At 40.2% G+C, this 26,569-nt stretch overlaps 2 protein-coding genes across 2 annotated transcripts in view; one reads left to right on the forward strand and one right to left on the reverse strand.

The window, feature by feature from the left end:
* LOC139697856 (uncharacterized) overlaps nt 1-26,569 on the forward strand; it is a 486,545-nt gene that overhangs the window by 37,483 nt on the left and 422,493 nt on the right. The window contains exons 11-17 of the mRNA XM_071596714.1: nt 3,894-4,062; nt 5,987-6,170; nt 7,736-7,864; nt 13,534-13,677; nt 13,837-14,016; nt 15,367-15,493; nt 17,285-17,502. Of these exons, the coding sequence (XP_071452815.1) occupies nt 3,894-4,062; nt 5,987-6,170; nt 7,736-7,864; nt 13,534-13,677; nt 13,837-14,016; nt 15,367-15,493; nt 17,285-17,502 (1,151 nt within the window). The remainder of the gene's footprint in view (nt 1-3,893; nt 4,063-5,986; nt 6,171-7,735; nt 7,865-13,533; nt 13,678-13,836; nt 14,017-15,366; nt 15,494-17,284; nt 17,503-26,569) is intronic.
* The window catches only part of LOC139697912 (uncharacterized), a 310,000-nt gene continuing 307,972 nt past the window's right edge, over nt 24,542-26,569 (reverse strand). The window contains exon 3 of the mRNA XM_071596773.1: nt 24,542-26,213. Within this exon, the coding sequence (XP_071452874.1) occupies nt 24,542-26,213 (1,672 nt within the window). The remainder of the gene's footprint in view (nt 26,214-26,569) is intronic.

Below are 26,569 nucleotides of genomic sequence, written 5' to 3' on the forward strand. Positions count from 1 at the left end.
TTTTTGTAAGCTTTTTGTTCTCAATGAAAAGTTAAAGAATTATGCTTTTTTAATGGTTTCACTTAGTATAAATTCAGCAATATATATGCAATCAAAGTAACTTTGACGTTCACAGAACGACTATCTAGGTTATTACGACATAGGCGCGATCACTTGTACGTACGAACCGATCGCGCAATACTGCACATTTCCATGGAGACGAAGCACATGGAGTGTTTTTCAAGAATTATTCTATCGATTTCTGCCAACAGTCAGGAAACATTTTTATCAAAATAGAAAAAAAAATTGGGAAATAAGATTAAGAGAATGATTATGAGAAATTTCTAATGCTGGAAAATGGAAAGAACAGTTCCTGTTTTAAGTTATGCCCGAAGGTACCCATTTTCTAAAAAAACTACTATAATTTGTGCGAACATTTTCCTCGCTTTAAACGACAAAACATTAAGAATGCCACTCGAGCTTGTAATTCGCAAACGATTTTATGACTCACTATTTTTGTCCATACGTTTTATGCAGGTGTAATTTGGTGAACATATTGGTTGGAATCTCCTTCGAGCGTTACATAATGAGATTCGAAGGTCATGAAAGATATATTTTTTTGGTTCTAGGTTCTTTCCGTCCTGGTTACAGCATCACGGTCATGATAAGAAATATGTCCTTCTTGAAGGTTTCAATTGTTGGTTACCTCATATCTAGCAGCCTTGGCTCGTTTAACGACTGCGGAAGATAAGATTCGCTCCCTCTTGAGTGATAGAAGTTCCATGTGAATGTAGCACTAACTAATCGGGTTGCACAGGAGTAGGGTTACGTTTCCTTTTTTTTATTTAATTTATGTGAGCCTGTTGGCAGTGGTGCTGTAGGATCCGGACTGACGTATTCATGATTAGGAACTAGGTCCTAAAAGTTAGCTTTGTTGGAATTGAAATGAATGACCGTCACAAGATATGTAACCGTAAATTAGAGGTCACCTGCAACATTGTAAATGACGACGATCATACCGCTATTACATCTTTCTTTAATGTGTAAAACATCCTATATTCAGATTTAGATTCCATGTATTGCTGTATTAATTGCTTCATTACTTCAATTTTACTCGATGGACCTGCTAAAATTCAGTTTCAACTTCACAATGGCTTACGAATCCTATCATTGATGAACCGCTCACAAACGCCCTCCACTACTTCTGCCCATGATTAATTCCACACAAGACATCTATATTTTTTCCTATGCTATAAGCTTAATGTTATCTTCTTCCGCAATTATTAGTTGTTTCGTCTTTAATGACGAATATTTTGAGCTGACTTTGTGCGCAAAACTATCTGTGTTACCTAAATGCTCAGGAAAAAGGGTGTGGATTTAAATTAGTCTTAAAGAAGAAGCGGTACTACGATTAGGAAAAATCTAAAACGGAAATACTGTTATTGCGAACAAATTGTGGTCGAATTTATACATCAGTTAAAAAAGCGATGTTTCCTAGTTCTTCTCTTTACGCGGTATAGACAAGTGCCGACATCAAACAGTTGCTACAATTTTTGGTTTGGTTGGTCAGCATTTATTTTTCCTTAGGGTTTATATGGTTTATAGGCTGCACCTTGCGACGGCTGCCACTGATGCAATATTTGAGTCGAATAAGTGAAACTTGGACCACATATGCATTAGATATGAACATAACAGAATAGCATACATGCAAGATTGAATTTTTGCGCAATATATCAATTTGACATAAAAATCATGATCACATTACATTGGACAACTTCATATGGTTTTATTGGCTTGCATAAAATTTTGTCATCTACTATTCTTTGGATGTAATCTTTTAATTTATCCCTTAATACTTTTATCCTATCCTTTTAATTCTAAATTTGTAGTTCGGTTCTTATTTCCCCAGTAAATATTTTATCCGTTCGGGAGCCTTTGATTTTTCTTAAAAATCTCATCGGCCGCTTGTTTTTCTTCGTTTCTCGTTATCATAGGGGCAATGTTTCATTCTGGTACATTAGAGATAGTTTTGCTATTATCGTATTATTAATTTTTATCCATGCATTTTTAATGTTTTGCTAGAGGGTTATTCTCCCTAGTCCAACTCCCCTAACGGCCCTCGCTTCGCTCGCTTCACATCCACTCAAGCTAATGAATAAAATGAATGGTTACCTGTAATAGTAAACAGTACTATATTTAAATGAAATTATTAAAGAAAAAGTGTGATGGCCGCGGTTGGTGTGGGCAATATAGAAATGAATAAATAATGAAATATGGTTAATCAATCAATGTCAATTGATTTCTCCAATGATTCCTCTTGGGCGTTTCCCCACATACATTCTACAGCAAGATCACGGGTTACTTAGAGGTTATTTTAGTGCAGAATTTAGGGAAACTGAAATTTTTGAACAAGTCACGTAATTTTGAATGGAAATCAGAACATGCTTATTGTTGATGGTTCCGCGTATACAAGGTCAGTCCCAAAGGTAATAGTACTGAGTGGAATACAAAAAATGTATAGCAAGATTTGATACAGTCACTCAAAAGTCTTCGAAGTAGCACCCTTGTGCGTTCACACACCGCTGCCTGCGGAACATGTTTCCGACGCCTCCTACGCCTTCTAAAACGGAGCGCCCGGAATACTACTAAGCTCCCTCGTCACGGCCTGTTGTAACGCTTCCAGCAAGTCGTGGTGACATCCTCTCAGCACGGATTTGAGACGGGGGAAGAGGAAGAAGTTTGGTGAGGCATCGTATAAAACATTTGGATCCTCACTCGCATGATCGAGGAACTCTTGGCAGATCCGCGTGAGAGTTTCCTTTCTTTCGTACAAGAGCACTCGCGGCAACAACTTCGCACACACCTTTCTCATGCCCATGTTTTCGGTCACAGGTCTATGCACATGAATTTTAGGATGCCAAGTTCATCGGAAACCATGAGATCACTTAATCTGCCATCCATCTCCAACAAAGCCTTCACTCTTGCAAGATTGTCCTCACTTTTTGAGGTCGAAGGGCGTCCTGAACGTACGGCGTCTTCAACACCTTCTCTAAACTCCCGCAACAGCTTGTGCCGCTCAGAAACATCCAAATTTACCCATGGCGTTGTCATCATAAGCTGCTTTATGTATGTCATGAGTCTCTTTCCCGGTTTTGCCCAGTTTCACGCCAAATTTAATGGCGTAGCGCTGTGCCAATAACCGGTCCATGACGGAGCGGAACGAGGTCACATTATAGAGGTTTCGCAAATGAACGATCCACTCTCCGCAAGGGCTAGGAGCCAACTGCCGTCAGCCTCTAGTCTTTCCCGAGTCTCCTTCCTCGAACCCAGCCAGGGAAACCGTCGCCCGTCCGTCCGTCTATCCGGGAAGAACGAAGTCATACTACCTTTGGGACAGAACTTTCATGTGCTGAATGATGTATTTTTTCTATGTTTTAGATGGCATCTGTTTCTAAGTAATTACTGTGTGAGATTTGTTCAGTGGGTTTTCCATACATGAGTGGGTTATGAGTGAATAATTAAAGGTTTATCACCAGAACCTTTAAAAATACTGTAACAAAGATGATTTTCATGCTATAGCCAGATAACGCTAATGTGATTTCTCAAATATAAGTTTGGATGGGACACTTAACCTAAATAGATATTTGAAGCTACCTATTGATCTTTATATTTTTAGAGATATGATTGAATATGAAATAATCCTTATTAAGAATAAAATTTATTTCAAATGGTTTTATAAGTTGTAAAAATCACTTTGATTAGCTCACCCTGGATACTTAGGTGTTCCTAAGAGGTATTACTTTGTTTGGGAAAATCAGGTGACCTTAGATTGAATAACGTTCTGCTAGAATGAAGCATTTTGAATTTGATTTTAATATGAAATTGGTATGCCATTGACCTCTTTTGTGTTACAGACGATAAGTATGCGGAGGTACCCCCAACAACACTCAAGATGGCCGGCGGATATTGTAATCCCACGATATTTCCATTCAAAAAGATTTCTGTTGAATTGAAGGACGGGATTTCTTTTTCAATCGTTGGAAATGAGCTTGTCGAAGCCGTCCAGTACCAACCGACCTCAGGGTAAGCAGTACTTTCTGTGGAAGGTATAAATTGAAACTCAAACAAATTCAAACAAGTAATTTCTGTAATGATCTCGCGTTTTACTGATCATTCTTGAACATGACATTACTTATTACCATGCAAACCACCGCTAGTATGTGTGGCAGAGAGAATTTCGTTCTGTTATGGAGAAATTTGAAAAAAAGCTTGACCCTGTAGTGCATCGGTATCCAAACCTTTTCCTCTTTGGGCGCGGTCATATTACCAAAAGGTAAGATGACCGCGGGGGGGGGGGGGGGGGTCAAAGTTTTTTCTATATTTATCTGAGTATAATACTTTACGAAAAGTTAAAACATTTCCAATGCGTGTTCAAGTTCTAAGATGTCCTAATTCTTTTTAACAAAATACTTACACCAATAAATTGAAACGATTGTCATTTCAAAAAAACGTATTTTCCCATGTTGGTGAATATTTTTCACAACGTAAAAAGCCCATGATTTCATGGGCGCTGAGAACGCTTCCGAAAGAGCCCTTTTTGCACACTGGAAAATTGCTGATGGCCCGTGGCCAATGCTCCTTTGGACTCATTGTCACTCAAGGTTCGGCCTTATTTGAACTGTCACGCCCACGGGCACACATTTTCATATCCATAACACCGTCCATGTAAATCTCGCTGAGATGACGATGTATTCCATAGGTGTAATCCCATGCAAGTGGAGAAAATGGATGAAATACCGTTCTTGTGCACTTAACGACGTCATTCGATGGTTTGAAAATGCTTCTCGCTGTAGCCATGCGAACTATGTGAACTGTACGGTACAGCCATCTATGATTTTTTTTGAATCAATAATTATTTTGTGTTTATTTTAATTCAATCACCTCCATATTTCTACTCCCAGTTCCGAGAACAAATTGGATTGCTTTAGAACTTGAACTCCTATCGTGTTTATAAAGCATTTCACGGACTTGAAGTAAGTGGTGGCAAGTTAACCATTTTGGAGAACTATGTAATTCATTAAGTTTCTAATTATGTATGGTCAATAATTGTATACTATATGCCACGCATTACTTTGCATGTCAGATTAAAGTGTGTGGCTGGCCGTATTTGACTCGAGGAAGTTACGGCACAATTGTGCTGTAGTGGATCATCTTGCCAGCATAAAGATCGCATCTCCGTAACATTTTCTTAAAAAAAACGAATCTCCTCTTTATTCGCCGTGAAATAGTAATGTTTTTGTGAAGTAAAGAGCGTGTTATTTATTTGGCCTTAAAAGAGTTTGACATCAATGACGAGGTTAGAAAAATAATGTAATCAGCTGAAAACGCTACAATCACTAGATTTCTACAAAGTATTAATTAGCGGCCAAGCAAATCCCACGCCAGTTGTCAACTCCATTAAACTAGCAAACAACCCCAGAATAATACCCTAAACCACCTGTGATTGCCAACGAGAAAATTAATTCCGCGCCAGGGGTAATCAATCACGAGGTCTGGATGAGGATACTTTTCAGTGGTCATTGAAGGGGTGTTGAATTCGAGGTTCCCCGTTTATTCGTATATTAAACAGTCAAAGTTACTTCCAATAACAGAGCTGTCAGAAAGAGATGAGTCAAATAGATTTACCATATTCTTCTAAAAATACTTCAAATTGGACTTTTTTACTTTGTTCACACGGAAAGCGAATGATTTGAAGTGTATTCACGTCTATCCAAAGATCGTACCTAATTACTCGAGGTGGATTCTTTACTATAACTTCAGGTCCGGTGCAATTTCCTGACATTAGATTGTGTGAAGGAGGATCTCATAAATAATTGCATTTTTTTATTTTTGTGTGATAAAACTTAAGGGCTTAAGTAAACTAAGCTAACAGCCAAAAAATTAGTAACTTTTGATGTACGATCTCATGTAAATTTCATCCTTCGTCTTTTCTCTTTGAATTTTACAGGTTCCCACCCCTCAAGAAACAACTTAAGGAAATTGTGAACCATTTTCATAAGCCACCCTACGACGCTGAAACAATCCTGGTTAGTGGTCATCAAGATGGAATTTGCAAAGTTTTTGAGATGATGCTGGAGACTGGGCGGCCGCTGTTAATGCAGGATCCAACCTATGCCTCCGCCATTGACATGGTATTACAACTGAAAAAAAAATTATGAGTATTTACATGTATTTGTTAATTGGGTTTAAGGGAACTTGAAAATGAGTATTCAAGTTACAGGGTTCGTCCGGAAAATAAGTGTACTGAGCTCAGGAAAAAAAATTTATTACACTTTTACATATCTTAAGCTAATATTCCTCAAAATAGGACCCTTGTGAGTCGATACACTTGTTCCAGCGGCGTTCCCATTCCTGGAACGCTCCCGCGAAGGCATCATCGGGAACCTCTCGAAGACACGTCGTCACGGCCTCTTTGACGGCGTCCAAAGTCCCGTATCGCGTTCCTTTCAAACTCCTCTTTATCTTCGGGAACAGAAAGAAGTCCGGTGGTGCCAAGTTCGGGCTGTAGGGCGGGTGCGGCAGTGTTGCCACGCCGTGCTTGGCCCAGGAGTCCGACACGACAAGCGCGGTGTGAGACGGCGCATTGTCGTGATGCAGCCGCCAGATGTTTTTGATCGCTGGCCGGACGCGGGCGACTCGTTTTCGAAGCCTGTCGAGCATTACACTGCTCTGCTATCATCCGAACACTAAGACGACGATCAGAGTTCAGTACATCGCGAACTTTTCGCACATTTTCGTCGGTGAGTGTCGTTGATGGGCGTCCAGGCCGTGGTTCGTCGTCAACCTCTTCTCTGCCCTCCACGAACATCTTGTGCCACCGAAAGGTCATGTTTCTGGACATGGCTGACTCCCCGTAAGCCTGGTTAATCATACCGACAGTTTCGGTAGACGATTTCCCAAGCTTTACCGCAAATTTGATGGAATAACGCTGCTCCAAAAACTTCGGCATCGCGTTCCGTGACGTGGGTCGAGCGTGGAGGTTCGCGTTAACAGAGCTCCTCACTACACCACAGCTCAGAGCCGACTGCCTTTTTCAGCGTCGCTTGCCAACATACCCCCCTCCAATCGCAGCCCGTCAGAGCGGTGCTGGGCGCGCCGGGAGCGGCGGGAAAAAATCAGTACACTTATTTTCCGGACGAACCCTGTAAATACGAGACAAAGTTTAGATGTAAAAATGCTGGCATATATTAAAATACTTGCATTATTGCTCTATAGTCGTCAGCGTAAGTTAAAGAAAATAATAAAGGGAAGTCTTTCGTCATGCTATGGGGGTGAATGCATTGTGAAAAGTAGTAAGGATGACAGTTTATGTATTCTGGGTTTTATATTTATTTTTAAAGCATTCGAACAAATCTTATCCAATAAAACGCTCGAGCTAAGCAAAATGAACTGACAAAATGCAATGTATTCTCCAATATTGAAGCGTTCTTTTCTCCTCTATGGACCTAAAGCGTACAATTTTGCTACATTTTTTTCGTGTCGAATAGTGAAAATCATTGAACCACGAGGAATGCATTACATCCGAATGCTATGTATTTGTTCGTTCTGTTATCTGAGTAATGTATGCGAGGAAATAATCACGCACACAAGCACTGGGAAACCTTTCCATTTACAGGGATGCATAGGATACATAACTTTGAAAGATTCCGTAGTCAAGATCGAACTTTTACCGTCACAATATGCCATACTTTTCCAGATGCGACCTTACGAACCTGATTACCGCCCGATTGCCGAAGATGGTGACGGAGTAATCCCGGAGCTGCTCAAGAAAGAACTAGAGAAGATTCGAATTGCCAGCGGCGGAGATTACCGGAAAATGGGGAATGTAAGTTCTGAAAAAACTACGCAATTATTACGCTGTCGCTCGTGAGAAGTGCTTCAGAATTGGGCTATGAGATGATTAATTTCCAACACCACGGAAACGATTGAGTATTGTGAAAGTTTCGATATTTTGCATCAGTATCACGGGTTATCAATCTGAGGATTGATCCATAGCAGCTCTTCAAGCTATCCTATCCCCATTCAATGCCTTTAATACTATATAATACGAGGGAAGGCTGAAAACTAATGCACACATGCTTGTAGACCACAAACAAAATAACCTTCAGAAACACTCCTGGTGACATGTAAAAGTAACATTCCCCCTCAACATGCATGCGCAGGTTTGAGGTCGTTACAGTCATCCAGTGTATTTCGAGAAGCGGAAGTATGGAGACGTGTTCTAGTGGTATGTGAACGCCGGTTAAACAGCGTGCTGTTATCGAATTTTTAATTGCTGAAAAAGTGACTCCTACTGAGATTCATTGTCGTTTGAGGCTTTTTATGGCGACGATGCTGTTAATAGGTCTACAGTAAATCGATGGGTGGTAAAATTTCGTGATTGCGAGCCTGAAAAAGCCATAATTGCTGATGAAGCACGCAGCGGACTTCTGATCACTGCCACAGACGATAAATATCGCAAACTCGTCGAAGATTTTATTCAAAATGACCGGCGAATCACTCAAAAGCGTATCGCTAACCATGTTAGAATATATAAGGAAGGAGTTCGTCGTGTTTAAGGCAGCCTGGCGCCAATAATCTTGCAACGCTCGTCCACATACCTCGCGCGGGAGAGCCTCTCCGGTTGCGAAAGCAACCGGAGAGGCTCTGCGAAACCTGAAATTTGAACCAATTCCACATCCTCCTAATCCCCCTGATTTTTTTTCCTCAACTCAAGAGACATCTCAAGGGTAATTATTACAGCTCGGACGGTGAGGTAAATGTTAAGTCCTGGTCCTGGAGAAAGTCAGAAGAGTTTTTCAGTGAAGGAATGAAAAAACTCGTTTAACGTTGGTAGAAATGTGTTAGCTATAACGATGACTATATTTAAAAATAAATGTATGATGTTGAAACTTAAGAATTGTACTTTGATGTACTTTTCGCCCGATCTTGCTATTTTTTTTTGTTCGCGCCCTACAAGCATGTGTGCATTACTCTTCAGCCTACCCACGTAACATATTCCATTACATACTTCTCAAAGGCCTTCCTTGGTCATTCATCCCTTCCATGCTTGCAAAAATCATGAATTACAGTAAAATTTAGTACTTCAGTATATGTTCAATCAATTTTTCTCTTCTTCCTTTAAATTTCCTGTGTAATATTCTTTCTTCGCTCACTCTTCCAAGCGCTTCTTCATTTGTTCCTACGTCTGTTCATTTTAATTTCAACATTCTTCTGTTAGACCGTATTTCCGTCGCCTCTTTTCTTCTGCGTCCTGCTAATCCTATCTTTGAAATGCCATATCCGTAGAAAAGATGACTCGATTTATAATTTTTAACGAATCTACTTCTCATGTCGAGATATCACACGGCAACGTAAATAGTTGATATGGTGAAAACGTTATGCCTCTGAGAGACGGAAAGGCCAGCCGTATTGCCTCCATACTATATCGGGTGAAAAAAATCGAGTACCCCTAGAGATAAGTGGATGATAGTGGAGGAATTAAGTGGAGTGAGTAGTTTTGCCTGGTTCTTTTGCAATTGTGAACGCGAATCGCAAAGAGGAAGAAGAATCTTTGTTTCGTTTTGCGCGCCATTGCGCGCGCGTACGTTTTTCGCAGCGTTTTGTCCTAGTCTCGATAATGGCACCATTGTGGTGTGCAGTTAGAATTATTCCATGTTTAAAATCGTCGGAGAGGGTATTTTTTGGTTGGTTTAATATTTGAAATTTCATATATTCCTTGCCGTGACAGACTCCCATCATACGTAACATTTCGAATCACAAACGTAAATATCTGCACCGAACCTCAATATGATGGAGTCATCTTCAAGTTTAGAATAAATTTACTTGAAAAAGTATGTCAATTATTTTCATTAAAATACTTTCCATCTGGTCTCAAATTATACCAAGTTTTTTTGTTGTTTCGCATACCTCCGTAGATTATCAATGAATATTTCCCTTCGGGTTCAATTCTGCTCTCGTTTCAGGTTAAGTTTAGTTCTGGGAGTCTATGTAATATTATGGGGAGGAGCGAGTTAAGAGAACCACTTATCTAACCATCCAAGAGTTTACTCATATTCGCTCTTATGACACGGCGTTATCAATTTTTGAAAATTCCATGGGTGGCCATGTTATAGGTTTATTGTTTTAGACCAGTGGCGTAAATGCCTAAAATCACGTTACTTAGTTAAATAAATTTAAATTGTTTGCTTAGAACAATGAACTTTTGGTTATTAAATGTTATATGATATCACTTTTTATCAATTTTTACTGGTAGATTTGTACCACATCACTTGCCATAGTTAATTATAGCATTTTACCAACTACCCCGAAATCATCGATATCGCCCGGTCGGCAATCTCAGATGTCTAGGGCGGGTCAGAAAAATTTTGTAAGTAGGCATTTTAGAAGGAATCAATTCATATTTAAGCTTATTAAACATCTAGGTAGCATATCACGAAATAGTTATCGATTCTTGGCTGTTTTTTAGAACAAGTTGGTGAAAGTGGACGTAAGGCGAAGAATTGCGTAGGTCACGAAAATTCAAAAGGAGGACAGAATTGATGAAAAGGACTTTGAATAAGGATGTCAAGAAAATACTCGTTAAAACTTCGATGTGGAACTTAACATTGATGAAAGCGACTTTGAGTAAGGAAGTTAAGAAAATACTCGTTAAAACTTCGATGTGGAGCGTAGTAGTATACGCCGCGGAAACATTGTCATTGAAACAAGACAATAGGCGTAAATTGGTTGTTTTTGAAATTTGGGTTTGGAGAAGGATGGAAAAGGTCAAACGGACGGAAGGGAAAATAAAATTTACTGAGCAAGTGCTAGACATTGTGGAAGAGGAGAAGAGATGGCTGGGGAAATCCTAAAGAGGCAGGTAAGGTGACAGCCGAGCATTTTAATTGACGCTGAATATGTGATAGAGAGGAAGGTAGAACGTAAGGCAAGTGAGTTAGGGGAAGGAAATAAATCGGTATGTTTGACGGAATGAAGGGAGGAATAACGTGGAATTAAAGAAGTGTGTATTATAATGTGGGGGGTCAGGTCGGGTCTTATTAGACGAAGCTAAGTAATGTAACAATCTAAGGGCTTTGTCCTCCTTAACCCTACGTTAAACGGTAGGCTACCAATATAACAAATATTGCAATAAGGAGAGGAGTGATGTTCAGAAATTTTTTCGAAAAATGGGTTAGATATTTATCATTGAAAAAGCCCAACAATGAAGAAATACGAGCCGAAGTCGATGATGTACCAAGTTTGAAAATCCAGTATGAACATTACTCGTAGTATATTTAACACAAAGAGTTGACAAAAGACTTCATACCCTCTATGAGAAATAGTCTTCCGATAAGAGGTATTTTTTGGACTGAATTCTATTACGTAATTCTCTAAAATCCCGCGTCATAAATTTCTTTTGCCTCGGATTAATCCTTCTTCAGTAACTCATACTTTTCACTCCCTAAAATGCACCTTGTGATTCGGAATGCTAATTTTATCTCTACTTTTACAAATCACCTTTGGTTTCCCCAAGAGATAATGATAAAACTCAATTTTATTCCCTTCAACCAGTTTATTCTATCTGTTTCACAGATAGGGTTTGGACGGTCCCTAGGTGGTAGGGGTAGGGTGTTCACAGAAAGGAGTAAGGGTGGTAAAAAACCTAGCCTTGGAATGAGTTCCATCGAGATGTCAAGTACATATATGTCATTTTGGTAAAATGTTCTCTATTTGCAGCTCTAAGTGGACTCAATCAAGTGGTGGTGTACTTATAACATGGGTTTTCTTTGCTGGTTTTCAAAGGACTTGTCAACGAACATCCAATATATTCTACACACTGTTATAGCAGAGGAAGACCATCATCAGAAGAATTATGGATGATTGGTGCAAAAACACATGTCGCTCTATCAAAAAATTGGTATCATGTGCGCAATCATATACTATTTGTATTATTGACGACAAAGCAGCATCTATCCGACGGGTAGATACTTTTATATCGACAATAATACAAATTGAAACGATTTTAATTAAGTAGTCGGGAAACAGTCAAAATTATATAGTAGTTGCACAAATTGGTGCTTCAGAACCAGTCCAAAATAAGTTTTAGAGCACATTTAAAAATAAAATAGAGCCCCAGAGTGTTGAAAAATTGTGCCTTCACTTAATATCGGTGGTTCAAAAGAAACTGCGGGAGATGCCGCAACAGTAACTTTTAACGGAGTCATCCGCTAATGTTCATTTTAATGCAGCAATTTCAGAGTATAAAAATCATTCGCATTATCCCGGTCAAGGCGAATGATTTTTACACTCTAATTGTTGCATTCATATCTGCACATAAATGGGTATTAAAGTAATTTCATTACTCGTTGTTAATTCATAATAAGTTTTTATTAATATATTTTTACATCTTTACTTAGTGTACTTATCATTAAGTCTTCCTGTACACAAATGACTCTTTCGCTTACGCAATTCTTGTCCAAATGCGCTCATCATAATGCCCCTTTTCCTGTAAAATATCGCCTAACAACATGAACAGGTCCACATGTTCTATTCCCTCCCACTTTAATATTTAACTGAGCTTTCCTACATCTCAAGAGTCGCATTGTTTTATGGTCACTTCTCACCCCGTGCCCCTCGCACTGTTCCTATAAATCACTCCACAATTAACTGCAACCCCTTGGCTATTTGACTCATTACTGCTTGATCATCTGCAAACCTAATGGACTCAATTATCTCGACGCCCAATTTTATTCATTTAATTATCCATTAATACGACCTAGATTTCATCGCGTCGTAGGATTATATAGCATAGTAAACTTGTGGTAGGGGGGAGGTTAAGGGAGAGAAGATTGTTAGGAAGGTTATGGTCAACCCCAGAAATTGGCTAAATGAAATGAAAAGGACTTGAAGGCAATGGATAATTGTGAATGGGGGAAGAATGTACAGCGAGTCATTATCAGTTGTTAAACCCCTCCTCTTCCGTATGATATGAGTGGAGAATGAGGGGTGGGGCGTATACTCGTCCACTAAAGTCACCACTCTTTCTTCTACCACGGTTTCAACATCCCACTACTTCTTATTCAACACTACGTGTACCCTCTTGATATAATTTATCAATTTTTTTGTCTTCTTGAAAATTTTGTCGCGTGAGTTTCTCTTTCCATAGCATGTGCAATGGTTCTAACACCTTATGACAATTCTGAATCAGTTTCTCGTAGATTGGTCATGGACAAAATTCGGCGCAATTGGGAATTTTGTGATCAAATGTTCCTGAAGAGGAGGTGTTATTCGGAGGGTTATGGATGCTTCGTAATCTAAACTAGTTTCCGAGAATATATGCAGGGCATTATTGATCGCATAACCCATTTATGGGGCCAATTCCCATCTTAATCACGTTGCTCATCACCTTGAGGTCATATGAGCATCGTACTTTTTAGTCAATGCATTGTAGTATTGCACGGTCCTGTCTGAGTTAATTAAACAATACTAAAAATTGTGTTTTCTCCCTTTCAGCTTCTGTACCTCGTGCCCAACGGTTCTAATCCTTCTGGAGTGATGATTTCCACCGAAAGGAAGAGGGAAATTTACAAGCTGGCTTGCGAATATGATTTCATCATTCTTGAAGACGATCCTTATTTCTTCCATTGCTACATGGAGGTACTTAAACTTAAATACTATGTTGTCTCCCAATCATTTTTCCCTATAACCTCTCTCATATTGAACCTGTTTGAAAAACCTAGTAGATTATTAACGTTTGTGTCCAGGAGTGAGTGAGAACATGATATTAAAATAATATTCCTTTTTGCATCGTTACAGGAGTTGCCCGTGTCGTTCTTATCAATGGATACCGATCGAAGAGTCGTCCGGGTTGAAGGATTATCTAAGATAATGACCCCCGGATTCAGGGTCGCCATGGCAACGGGACCGCTCCCGCTCATTGAAAAGATGGAGTGGCATATGCAGGTCACTGTGGGTCATGTCGCTTCGATATCACAGGTGATTGATAGGCTGTTATTACAGAATAAAATCCACTACAAAAGGATTTATTTGAAACCTAATCCCCCCTTATCCAAACCCATGAGTAGTAGTCATAAGGCGAAAGCAAGGAATATTTCATAATATATTTACCATTTCCTTGAATAATTAGACTAAGTAACTACTGATTCATTGCGGCTTTGGCACTATAATTAATTTTCTCCCTTTTTTCTTAATGTACGTTTACCGCAACAGGCTCCGATAAAATTCTAACATAATAATTTTTTAGGTTCTTTATAAATGAGATCTAGCAGCGAAGAGATCTGATAGCGATTGGATCTGCTTGGGTATTCATTGATTGCGAAGTCAAATTGAATTTTTTATTTAACTTGAATGTCCACATTTTTGAATGTCTAAAAATATTTAATGGTCATAGGCGTAGTGGACTCTCTGTTGATGAGATATTTAATTTCAGATGAAGCTACGAGGGTCATCCGGAAAGTAGTACCCGTTCGTGAAATAAAGACACAAAAGTAAATATTAACAAACATAAAAAATTTTATTTGAAAGAGGATACTTTAAACTACTTCTCAACATAATCTCCAAGCAAATTAAGGCATTTGTCATAACGTGTGACAAGTTTCTGTATTCCTGCTGCATAGTCCTTCGCCGCCAGCTCATTGAGATACGCGAGGGACCCATCTTGCACAAATTTTTGCATAATGCAGATGGTGTTTAACAATTTCATGAACAATTGTTCGAGAAACATTGGGAAAATGCTCACAGATGTCATCAATTGTGACGCGCCGATCGTTCCTCACGAATTCGTCAACTGAGCTCACCAGTTGGTCTGTAATGACAGACGGTCTCTCCGAACGCTCATCGTCGTGTGTGTTCCCCCTCCCCATGTTGAAGTTGCGACACCACCGCCGAACAGACGACTCGTCCATTACATTGTCTCCATACACCTCCTTTAATTGGCGATGAATATCACATGGGCGAACGTTTCTTGCATTGAGGAATTTAATCACTGCCCTCACTTCACAACTGGCGGCGTTCTCAATTTTTTTAAACATTGTAAACAATCACAGAAACAACACAGGCAATGCTAGCGTCACGCAACTTGGCTCAGAGAAGGCAGACAAGCCACTGAAGCTATCTGACCTCGTCCAGCGGCTACTCGCGTCGTCAGCACTTCATGCGGCACGAACGGGTACTACTTTCCGGATGACCCTCGTATATTTGTTTCTACGTCACTTTTTATATTCAATGCCATTATATTTCGTCCTGATTAAAATGTTTGCTTTAGTTTGTAATTTTCGTAGTCATTTTGGATTCAAATCAATGCATTTGTGTTCTTATGATTTATAGATGATCATTCACAAGATGTTAAGCGAGTGGGGAATGGAAGGATTTATGAAGACGGTAAATTCCGTCAGAAATTATTACCACGGTGTTCTCAAAACTGCGCTGGCAGCGGCAAATAAACATTTGACAGGTAAGTTCGTTTTCGATTTTTTCTTTCTGAATCAATGGTTACCATAATTTTTTGTGTGAAGAGTATGAAAACTTAAGAATGGAAAACGTTGAATGATTGTGGCTCAAAGTTAATAGGAGTACTCGTACAAGTATATGTTTTTAGTAATCACAGCTTACAGTTGCCCGCGCGAATACTGGGATTTATTCTTTGCATTCAATGCCGGCATCGGGATAGTCTCTCAATTAAAATTACTTGAGCTCAACTATGATTATGTACATTACCATTTATGGCGAAATTCGTTCATAATGGTGGCTATAATGAAACTGTAGTTCAGCTTTTCATCAGATGTTCTGAGTATATTTTTATTTTTTTATCAGATGTAAAAATTATTGCCATAGAAATTTTAATCATGGGTGTCTATCTATTAATTCAGTCAAATGAGGAAGATTACTTCTATATATTCCATAAATACTAGTATGTGGGTCGCGGTAGCCCAGGCGTTAGACCACTGACCGAAGGGTGCGGGGTTCAATTCCCGGGCAAGTCTTTGAGCACCTGCAAGCGCCGCCCAAGCTGTGTGATTTTTCGGGTGCCAGATCTTCTTGGGAACACATAACCAGCACAGGGAAAGCAACTGTGTGAATTTCACACGCCGTTGGGCTGGGTGAACTGTGTGAACTCTAACATCACCTAACAAACCGACCTTCGGGTTGATTACAGTGTTTATGGTTTTACTCCATAAATGCAACGTACTCCTACCAACATTTTTATCGCGGACATCAAAGTCCACCCGGAAAAATTGAAACACTTTGGGAAAATATTAAGGAGTATGTAAAAAATCAGTGGTACCTAGCGTTCCACCCGAGTTTTTGCGCGTTGGAAATTTCTCAGCCCCCACTAGTTGTGGGAAAAATCTTTTTTCTGTTTTCTGAGTGAAAAGAAATGGGCGTGGTAAGAGGTCAATTAATTTAATATTTACTGAGGAGGCAGTGAGGTAGAGTTGAGAGTAATTGGAGTCAAAGAGATATTTTATTAGCTTTTGCAAGTGCTCAATTTTTATCGTGACTTGTGGAAAATGAATTTCTTGATTTAGATAGTGCGATGCACAATTATTTATACGCACAACTCGAAACTCTAATAGTAGGATATAATTACGACTAATCATACTTTCTGGATGCCATTAATCTTCAGTCAATACCCCTCTCCTCGCTGGAAACCCCTCGTGACGTTTTGAAGGCTAATATAAAGATATAAATCTCTGGAGAGATTTTTCATCCATTACTTTCAAATACAGAATTAATTTCGTGAAAATAAAATTATATAAAAGTTAAGGGCGGAGTTATAGATGGTTGAGAGAGAAAAGGGATTTTTAATTATTAAAAGATGGTTAACATAATTTTAAGTATGTAATAACATATGAATAACTAACTAGAATTTCGCTTATCTCGTATTTTTCATAATATTTGCTAACCAGTTTTCGTAGTCTATTTTGAGAACAATAAAATGCGTTGCTTTTGCGGTTGACAATGGTAACGTTCCTTGCTCCATTCGACGGAGGTATCGGAAGGCCAAAGGTCTGGGTTCGCCCTCGTTGGGATAGGTTGGTGATATTTGGATGGGAAGGTGGGATTCGGACGAAGGCTGACTACGCTGGGCTCACGCCGCGCCGTGCCGCGTCGGTCGCAGTCGTGAACCTCTTCAGGTTCCCATGGTTTTTGAGTCGGTTTCTCTTTCGCCATTGGGCTGGGTTGCAGGTCTCTCTGGTCCCGGGTGCCTCCAATCGAAGTCTTTTCCGTTTTGACCCATTAGGTCTGGTGAAATTTATCGTGCCAAGGGCCGGAATGTTCCTCTGGATGGAAGTGGAGGGCGTGGAGGACGTCTACGACATGGTGTTGAAGCGGGCGGCGGAGAAGGGAATCATGATCATCCCCGGCACCTCATTCTTCGCGTCCCGCAAAGGAAGTCCACCGCCCAAGAACTGCATAAGGGTGTCGTACGGGACCATCGAGGCGGACAAGATCGATCAGGTAGGGAGCTCCCACGTTGTCGTCAACGATGTTCCTTGCAAATGACCTTCTATGCTATTTCTTCTCCCCTTCACGAACGAGGGGTACGCCGTGGGTGCCCCATTCACGTGAGACGGAAGGAATTTCGAGTCTGCAAATTTATTTTTTTGTCGACGGGTTCTCTAAAGATGATATCATCACTGAGCAATGTAATGTAATTAATACTGAATTGCATCGCCTCCACTGGAGACGGAGCGTGACTAGTGGCTTTATTGCAGACGAGCCCAGTCCCAACTCACAAAACGTTACATTTGACTGGGGCATAGTGCGATTTCAAATTGCTCTTACTACGGAGAATGATGTACATGCATTTTCAAGACATCTTGTATTTCTAAGTGCATTTTCAATTTGTTATTTCTCCTTGAAAAGACGTAAAATTGTGAAGGCCTCTTATAGTTGAAGATCATAGCCTCAACAAAAAGTCAACTCCTCTTAATTATATTCGTTCGATTTGATAAATATATAAATTGCCGTAGAACCAAGAACAATCACTTACGGTAGCATCTAAAAAGAACCTGATCCTCAGTTTTTGATTTAGAATATATGTAAAGGACATTATTTCAGCTCAAAATAAAATAGCACTAATTAACATAACTCTGCAATGGGACAGCTCATCTTTTGAATTTCTCTATTCCCACCAGTGGTTAATTACTGTAATTACAGTGGTTATAATGGTTTAGCATTTGTGCACTCATCAAATAGACATGTATGAATGTACCCAACTTTTAATATAATCATCATAAGAACAATTTAAAGTTCTATTACGTTTTAGTGACTTCAAGTACTCTAGTTAATGTTTACAGACACAAACTATCCAGTTATAAATTATTACAATTTAAACATCCCCGAATACATCAACCAGTCTTAGTTTTTTACATTCTTTTTACCACTTAATGTATTCGGCTTTTATATTCATAGCTTATTAATATTCTCCTGTCTAAAAGCAGTCAAGAAAATCTTGCGAAAAAATAGTTTATGGAAAAATTGATTCAAAATGAGAAAATGGCTCGCTAAATCGACTGAGGTACCTTCTCCAAATTATACGTCATGTATGTAACAGCCTTGCTGTTTGTTTACAATTGTATGAATCCTTCCCTGTTTTTTTAAATTTGGCACCGGTCGTCCAGAAATTATGTGGATGATTTGGCGAATTTATTGTCTTGATTTGTTGATTCATTTCAATAATAGCTCAGAGTTCAACTAGTTTTTTATATGAAAGTGGTTATACTGAAGCTGATGGTTTCAATGGAAGCGCCTGCCACAGTGAGCATCTCTTCCCTCAGAATTCGCGTTAAACATTTCTGAATGCGTTGAATGGCTCGATTAGGTTGCGGAAGTCTGATAAAAATATTTTTAAGGAGATATTACTGGCAAATCAATTTTTAAAATCCTACATAGCCATTTTATAGACATGCCTCTCATCTAAAATCTAGATGAACTTTTTATTACTTATAGGGCTGAGTTGGAGGTCTTAAATTATTGTTTTGACTCTCATACGGTGCTACTAGACATTGATTTCATCCATATTTGGTCATTAATGGAGGAAAAAGACTTTCTACCGAAAACCTCGTGTTATTGCTACTTGTCTTTAGGATTGCCTACTTCTCCCTGTGTATAGAAGAAGTTTATTTAGGATATAACTTTCAGGGCCTGAAGAATAAATTTGCCATTTCGAGCAAATGGCCGAAGCCCTAGCTGCTCCTTCCCTGGAAAGTCATAAGCACAAATACGGGCAAGCTAAGGTTTTTATTTTGAGGGAAAGTAAGAATCCCATTGATAAAGAGATGTTCCCTTATGAAATCAAAATGAGAAAAATAAATGTAATTTATCCAGTCAGGTAGTCTAGGCAGTAAACTTATTATTGAGTAGGAGCTGTGTTTGTGTGTGTGTGTGAAAACCGGCCAAAGCAAACAACATACTCGTACATACTTTGAAAGCTACGTAAATACACGGCGGTGCCAGAGGAGGGTAACTGAGAGGGGGTCCGGCGTGTTTTGAAATGTTTGCAAATAATTGGCTTTATTATACTTTTAATTGTATTTAAACTGCAATATTACTGCTTGTGTTTGTGTCATTTCATGACTACTTTTATCGAGAAGGGACTAGAGCGGTGTGCAGTTCATTATCAAGTGGGGCAGTATGACCCTTTACATTGATGCACTCTAAAATTTCAAGGTCAAGTATTAATATTAGTGTTAACATTATACCATTTAAGTTAGGCTTTGGATTGGCACAAGCAGAGAAACGATACCTTTATTTTCCTCTTCTCAAAAAACAACCTGAATTCAACTCTACAATAAACTCTTCTTCAATTCTAAACACATTTGCCTTCCTTCATTCCGTCCAACCCCTCTCCTTTTCCTACCCCTTCCTCGCATGGCTAACGTTCTCCACTCTATCGGCAATCTTCATCATCCAATCATCCATCAAAATGATCTGCACCTATTAAATATACATATATTAAACCAATTTTATTTCCTACCTACTTTAATGAATAAGAATTGATTGTGTTTTTTAAAATTTTTAATTCAGTAAAAGCTGGCTTCACTGCGCTTGGCATCGTCGCAGCACCTTATTCCCGCTTTGAATTATTGAATATTCAATCGGATTGTATCCTTATCGTGTAGTTTACAAATCATGGAGAGGGTTAGGAAATGTATCAAAAGCGCCTGATGGTTCCGCATCATAATCAATACTTTTCAATTTATTTTCTAGATATTATTTTGTTTAATTTCTTGAAACGCTATCAATTAATTGGTACTTACCTGGAAATGGAGCTACGGCGGCCATGATGTAGTCTCCTTGCCATATGACGACGAAATCACCAAGTAAATCATAAAAAAAATTATATGAACCTGAGTAATAAGCTTGAATGTAATTTTTACATATTAAGTGACACGGGAAAATTTCGATTCATTGGTAAAATTCTTTCATTTTAATTGTAAATTCATTGTGACATTATGATTTTAGTGTTTTTTTCAATGGAGGAAATTAGTAAGGAATGATGATGAGAAACTAAAAAATAATATCAGAGTGAAGGGAAGCAGGCAAGAGAGATGCCTTAATTAGGGCTTCAACCATGTTCGGGATTTTGCTATTGACCAGGGAATAGGCAACTTTAACTGCTTCACATCTTTGGCATTGATGTAATGTAAAGAAAGGCTAAAGAAGTAAATAATTTTTAAATTATTTTATGCTATGATACTAATGTCTTACGAAAGTTAACGTTTTTTTAAATTTAGAAGTTTGGTAGTTCGCACAAGTTACTGAGAAATGTAATTCTTGTTGAGATTAACTCCAGTGTATGAATGTGGGTTACCATTATCTTGCTTTAAAAGTATCCCTTATATTTTTATTTTGAGATCAGCGAAATGAAATGGAATCAAAATTCAAATTACTCTGAAAACGATATGAAGGAATCCAATATAGGTTAGAGTACTGTAGGAAAATGCATCGTTAAAAAAACAAATCGACGTACCAACAAACGCATCATTTTGTTTCTGCTTAAAGGTCTAATTTCCTGGACATGGAATTAACTGCCATAATTCTTCTTGGTCTTGCCAACAAGGGATCATGGGCAAAAATGATAGTCGGATGAGGTCATACATGCAGTCCTCATTCGAAATGAACAACTCTCAACCACATTTGACATAATATTAACATTTATTGCGATTCGCACAACATTTTTAGAGTTCTGCATTTTTTCTCTCCTCTACAAAAAATTGCACATTCAAGGCCATCCAAATAGCATTTGTTCAACGATATGAGTAGCACATAAGCAAACGAGTCCGAACCTTTTTTTTTCCCCTGCCACTTGCTACTCATTAAAAAAACTTTTTTTTACGAGTGGCTTACTTGCCGTTTCCACCATGAGGCTATCATTTCACTCTCACATGCTCACGCCAGTCACCCAAAGCACACGCACAAGTATTCTGTTCTCTCTGAAAATTCGTTTGCATTTTAACAATAATATTAATTTTGTATTCTTGTACAAACTTTAATAATTTTTTAATGTTTACGTCTGTGTCCTTGTGGATTCTCATTTTCATACGAAAATATAACTTGTTTATTATTTTTTTTACTCCATCGTCGATTGCAAAAGTTTATAATTTTATTTTTCACGTATTTTCATGGTGCCACTTGAAGCGCCTCTCCCGAGGCGTACCCGATTCGCGAATATAGAATTAGTAATAGTTTAGCGTGCTTATCATAGAACTCATTCTAATCCTGTGCTGTCAACCGCCCAACTTCCTTCAACTCACTTTCCTAGAATCCCCCGGCAATAAATCACCATCAAATTTTTTATGTTTTCTTTCATTTTCCATTTCACCGTGTTGGTGTTTCGTGTAATTGTGGTTGATTTGAGATCCCATCCGATTTCAGTTCATCCGAAATCTCTCTGAAGTATTTCCGTGCTCTAATAAACAAACATCCATACCAAGCGCATTTCTTTGGTTCGTTGAGACAAAAAATAGTGCTTCATGAAGCTCTTGGCTACGCGTTTGTGTTATCTCATTGATGAAATTGAGTTGAAATATTTGCGTAAAATCAAAGTAGGAGTGAAAACACGGAGAGAATATTAAACTACTATAAAATCACGAGTATAAATGTACGAAGTTATCCCTGTTGGTTTTATTGCGAAATAAGCTCAACAAGTAAATAAGAAAATAATTTCATGTATTGCAGTTAGCAAAATGTATACAAGGTAATAAAAAATATCAAGTTATGTCAAAGCTATTGTCATTGACTATGCACGTCATTGCACGCTGGTCAAATATCTTCTCCTGGAAATAAATGGGTGGATAAAGGTCGTTCGTTAAAAAAATCAGAGATACTTATTAAAAAGATGTACAGTCAACTATGATGGATATGTCAGCGAAAATAATGTACTTCCACGTCCCTTATCTTAATTTAGGTATTTGTAAGCAATTTAAACAATCGTCTTTTGGTGTCACATCCACTTCAACGCTTTGAAAACAAGCGTTTGGTATGTTCGTGATGATCAGATTGTTATTGCTAGGACAAAGAATATGTGTATATCTCTGTGTAGTCCCTCACGAGAAAACCATCTCTCGGAAAACTAAACATCGCACTCAAACAATTGATTCCTCGACATAATATACGAGTATTATGCATCATCAAATTTCAACAAATAACTACCTGTCCCGTTTATAGTAGGAAACATGAAGATTATGACTTCGAAATCACGAACTACTCCTTAGCAGTCGCAAGAGTTACTTTGAAAATGCTCATTCTCAATAGTGATTGTATGATAGAAATTTTAAAAATGGATTACTTCATTAAGTATTCTCGTCTCGAATGCATTTTACTCCCCTTGTCCATGTGCTTAGGGCATCGAGACATGCCTTAAAATATTATATTAATTACGTCAGCACGAATCCCTCTCGATTAAAGTAATGCTAAGAACATTTAAAATATATTGAAGCTTATGAACAACATTCAAACTGTAGAAATTTACCTTCTTCATTGATAATTAGTGATTTATTTTAACCGACGATTAAAGGAAAAGCTTTTAAATAATAAGAATATTTTGATTGCTAAAAGTCTTCATTTGCTTTAGTTCTCGGCAACACTTGCCAGTTTTTGTTCTTCATTTTTGCTTCGTCTCCTTCCGCAGTAATATAAATATAATTCAAGACATTGGCAGTCTCTTGCATCTATCTAATTCCCACTAGACCATACATGGAAACATCGAACTGGAGGGATATTGGTGGTTGACAGTTAAAACATTCATTTACCTTTAACTTTTATCTACCTATCGGTGTTTCAGGGAGGGTATTTTTCTGTCTGCAATATTTTTTTCTTAAATACCAACAAGACCTAAATTTTCAGCTTATAAACAAGATACCTCCCTCTACATCTTTCCATTTATTGACTAAACAAATTTATTAGCACCTCATATTTGGGCCATTCCTAAATACGATGCGATGATTCCAAATGATGACACTCAAATCGATTCCAAATCTTTGGGAGGCAATCCACAGCATGAATATCTAAAGTTTATGGAACTCCTCTGTAGACCTTTACCTTTTTGAGCTTCCGTGGATTTTTGATAAGCAAGTTGTTGAAACCCGATTTTGAAATGAGTTGAGCTCTTTATGATTTACGAATATAGCAACTTCATTACGATTTGTGCATTTAAATTTTGAAATAGCTCTCTGTAACCCTGTATGTTTATTTTTGGTGGAAAATTCCTATTCCTTAAGGTGAACTAAAGAAAATAAACCGCGAGAGTAGGTGATGCCCTGAATAACGATGCTCTAACTACAAATGAAAGTTTGCATCAACGTGGGCTACGTGGGCATGCATGCATATACATCCCAGGGCTATTTTTGTTTCGAGTAAAAGCTAGGTTCCGACAACACCTTATTCTTGTTTTTATATCCTAATTAAAATTTCGAATTTTGTATTCTTAAATGACCTAGAGTTCTCCGATGCGTGTTGAAAAATCGGATCGTTTTAAAATATGGCCCGCGAAAATTCCTCTTCTCAAGTATCGAAAAGTCGCTGTAACAAAACTAACTTAACGTTCATCACATTACATTTCAAAACGATTGCCTTCGCATTTTCAATTTACAAACATTTCCTCTTGCCAGTTGAATGTCCAGAATACCTCTGAAACTAGCGATTGCCCAGAATTTATCTGTTTAATCTATCTCCGTTACAATGAGCGTTTTCAGAGGTAGAGACACTCGTTAGACAATGTGAGTACGAGTACAAATTCTCACTCTTATGGCTGAACTCCTCGGGGTGATAGGTCACGCCATACGATCGCGATACCCTTCCACCATAATCAACTCTCAAACGTCCCAGTGGTCCGGAGCGATATTTATGGAGTCCATACTCACGAGTTGCTCTCTTTGATACTTCCACAAAAAAAATAAATAAGCAATCCCTTAGAGCCGAGTGTTCTGTCATTGTCCTCTCGGATTCTCCCTAAGTTCACGCTACCCGCGATTGAGCCTTCAACCCCCTTCCGCTAGAAAAGCGTCTCCCTCGATCCCTTGTCCGGCACGGTTAGCTGCTCGCATGAGCCCCCGTACAGCGAGAACGACATTGACTCCGACCTCGGAGGCGTCAGGCACACCGGAGGGGACTTGGAATGGGGCGAGAGGATCGGGGGTCGGAAGTTGGAGCGCGCCCCGTCCAACCGGAGGATGGTGGGCCGTTCAGCTGGCTGAATTGAAGACGACTCGAACGGTCGGTAGAGGCACGCACTTCTCACATCCTCCCCCGGACTCTCCAAGGCGGCTGGCGGGGACTCCGGGGTGGTGGCGAGCTGCGGGCAGGCGGACACCTGCGCGCTGATCGTGTCACAAGAGGGCTTGCCCATCAGGTGGCAGGCCGGGGCGGAGACCCTCCTGCCGGCCACAAAGCCACCGTCAACGTTCCAGCGGCCCGTCGCCCTCGGTGGAGGTGGTGGTGGGGTCCTGGGGAGCGCGGATGCCACGGGCCTCAGGTTCGGGGAGGGGACCATGAGAAAGTTGGGCGTCTGCTTAATGGGCGGTGGGGCCCGCTCCCAGAGGTGCCCCCCGGTTCCCTGCGGCACCGTCAGGAGGTTCGACTGCGGGATCACGCCGTCCTCACTGTCGGATGAGATGGGTGCGACAGACGAAGTCCTGCGACTGCCCGCTAGAGAGGATTCGTCGAAGAAGACCGAATCGGAGCCAACGGATCGTGCATCGAAGTCTCCGCCTGGTGGGACGCAGTCGCTGCTTAGGGAGGAGGCTGCACTGCTGCTGCTCCCGCCCGTCCCGTATGATGCTAGGGGAGCCAGCACCCTGGCGGCCTGCGCCGGGGCGTCCCCGACCCTCTTGTGCCGGTCCAGCTGCCGCTCGCTCCCCCTGGGGGACACATCGGGGGTGGGCTGAATGACGTTTATGTCGATGGGGTAGGAAGCGGTGCCCGAGTTGGATGAGCGAGAAGACCCTCTCCTTTTCCTCCGCCGCTTCTGGGACGCGGACGCCCGCTCCGGAGGCGGTGGGGGCGTAGCGAGACGGGGCCGGCGCGGGGGCGGAGGTGGGGGGTAAGGGGGCAAGCCCAAGAGAACCACGGAGCCCCGCTTCTCGAGATACGAGCTCACAGAGCCCGAACCGACGGAGCTGAGCCTCCTGGGCACCTCGAGGTAGCAGCAAGATGAGTCATCATCGTGGCGACTGATGCTGTTGTGCACGGATGGTGTGACGGCCGCGGCGGCCTCCACCGCGGCCGCTATTGCCTCGGCTTCGCTGGGCGCCGCTCCTTCGCCGAAGGTCGGGTACCCCGGCAGACTCTTGCCCCTCCTCCGCCGGGGGATCCGCGGCCCGCTTCCACTCCCCCAGCGGCGCTGCCGGAGGCTCCGCTGGCGGAACGAAGCGCAGTTGCCGCAGGAGGTCCTGGACGTGACGGTGTTGAAGCTGGCGAGGGAGTGGCGGGGCATGGAGAAAGAGGCGGTCCGTCGTGAGAAGCCACTCCTCGCCATCAATGTGTAGTAGGCCTCTAAAGGGGCGTCCTCGTCCTCGATGCATCCGCCTTGCTCCTGCACAGCCGCCGCCACCGCTGCCATGATGGCCGCGCCTTCCTCCGCCGCCGCCTTCTCCTCCGCCTCTATCTTTGCCACCGCCTCCGCCAACTCCTCTTCGCTGATGTGGCTCTTGCGGCTCGATCTGCACCTGTTTATTAGGGAAGGAGTTTGTTTTCAACTTTTGAACTGCCTAGGGAGAGCACGAGAAAATTAAAATTATCAAATACTGAAAGGTCGAATAGGTGACTCAAAAATACGTGCAATACATCAGAGGCACATTTGGTAGAACTAATAAGTGAACAAGAGGGATAATGAAATAATTGGAAAATGATAGAAAAAAGAGAATAAATAATCAGAAAAACCCGCGATGGATTGAATCCTGAATTGTTATTTGATTTTAATGGAGTATATACTCATATTGCTGAAAATTGCTTCAGCTGGTATTTCACCATTTCTCGGGCAATCCAATTAATCATATTTTGCTTTGATGACACCTTTTATGTA

This window comes from Hetaerina americana, unplaced genomic scaffold (assembly GCF_022747635.1).
Source record: "Hetaerina americana unplaced genomic scaffold, ioHetAmer1.1.p SCAF_8, whole genome shotgun sequence".
Classification (NCBI taxonomy): domain Eukaryota; kingdom Metazoa; phylum Arthropoda; class Insecta; order Odonata; family Calopterygidae; genus Hetaerina; species Hetaerina americana.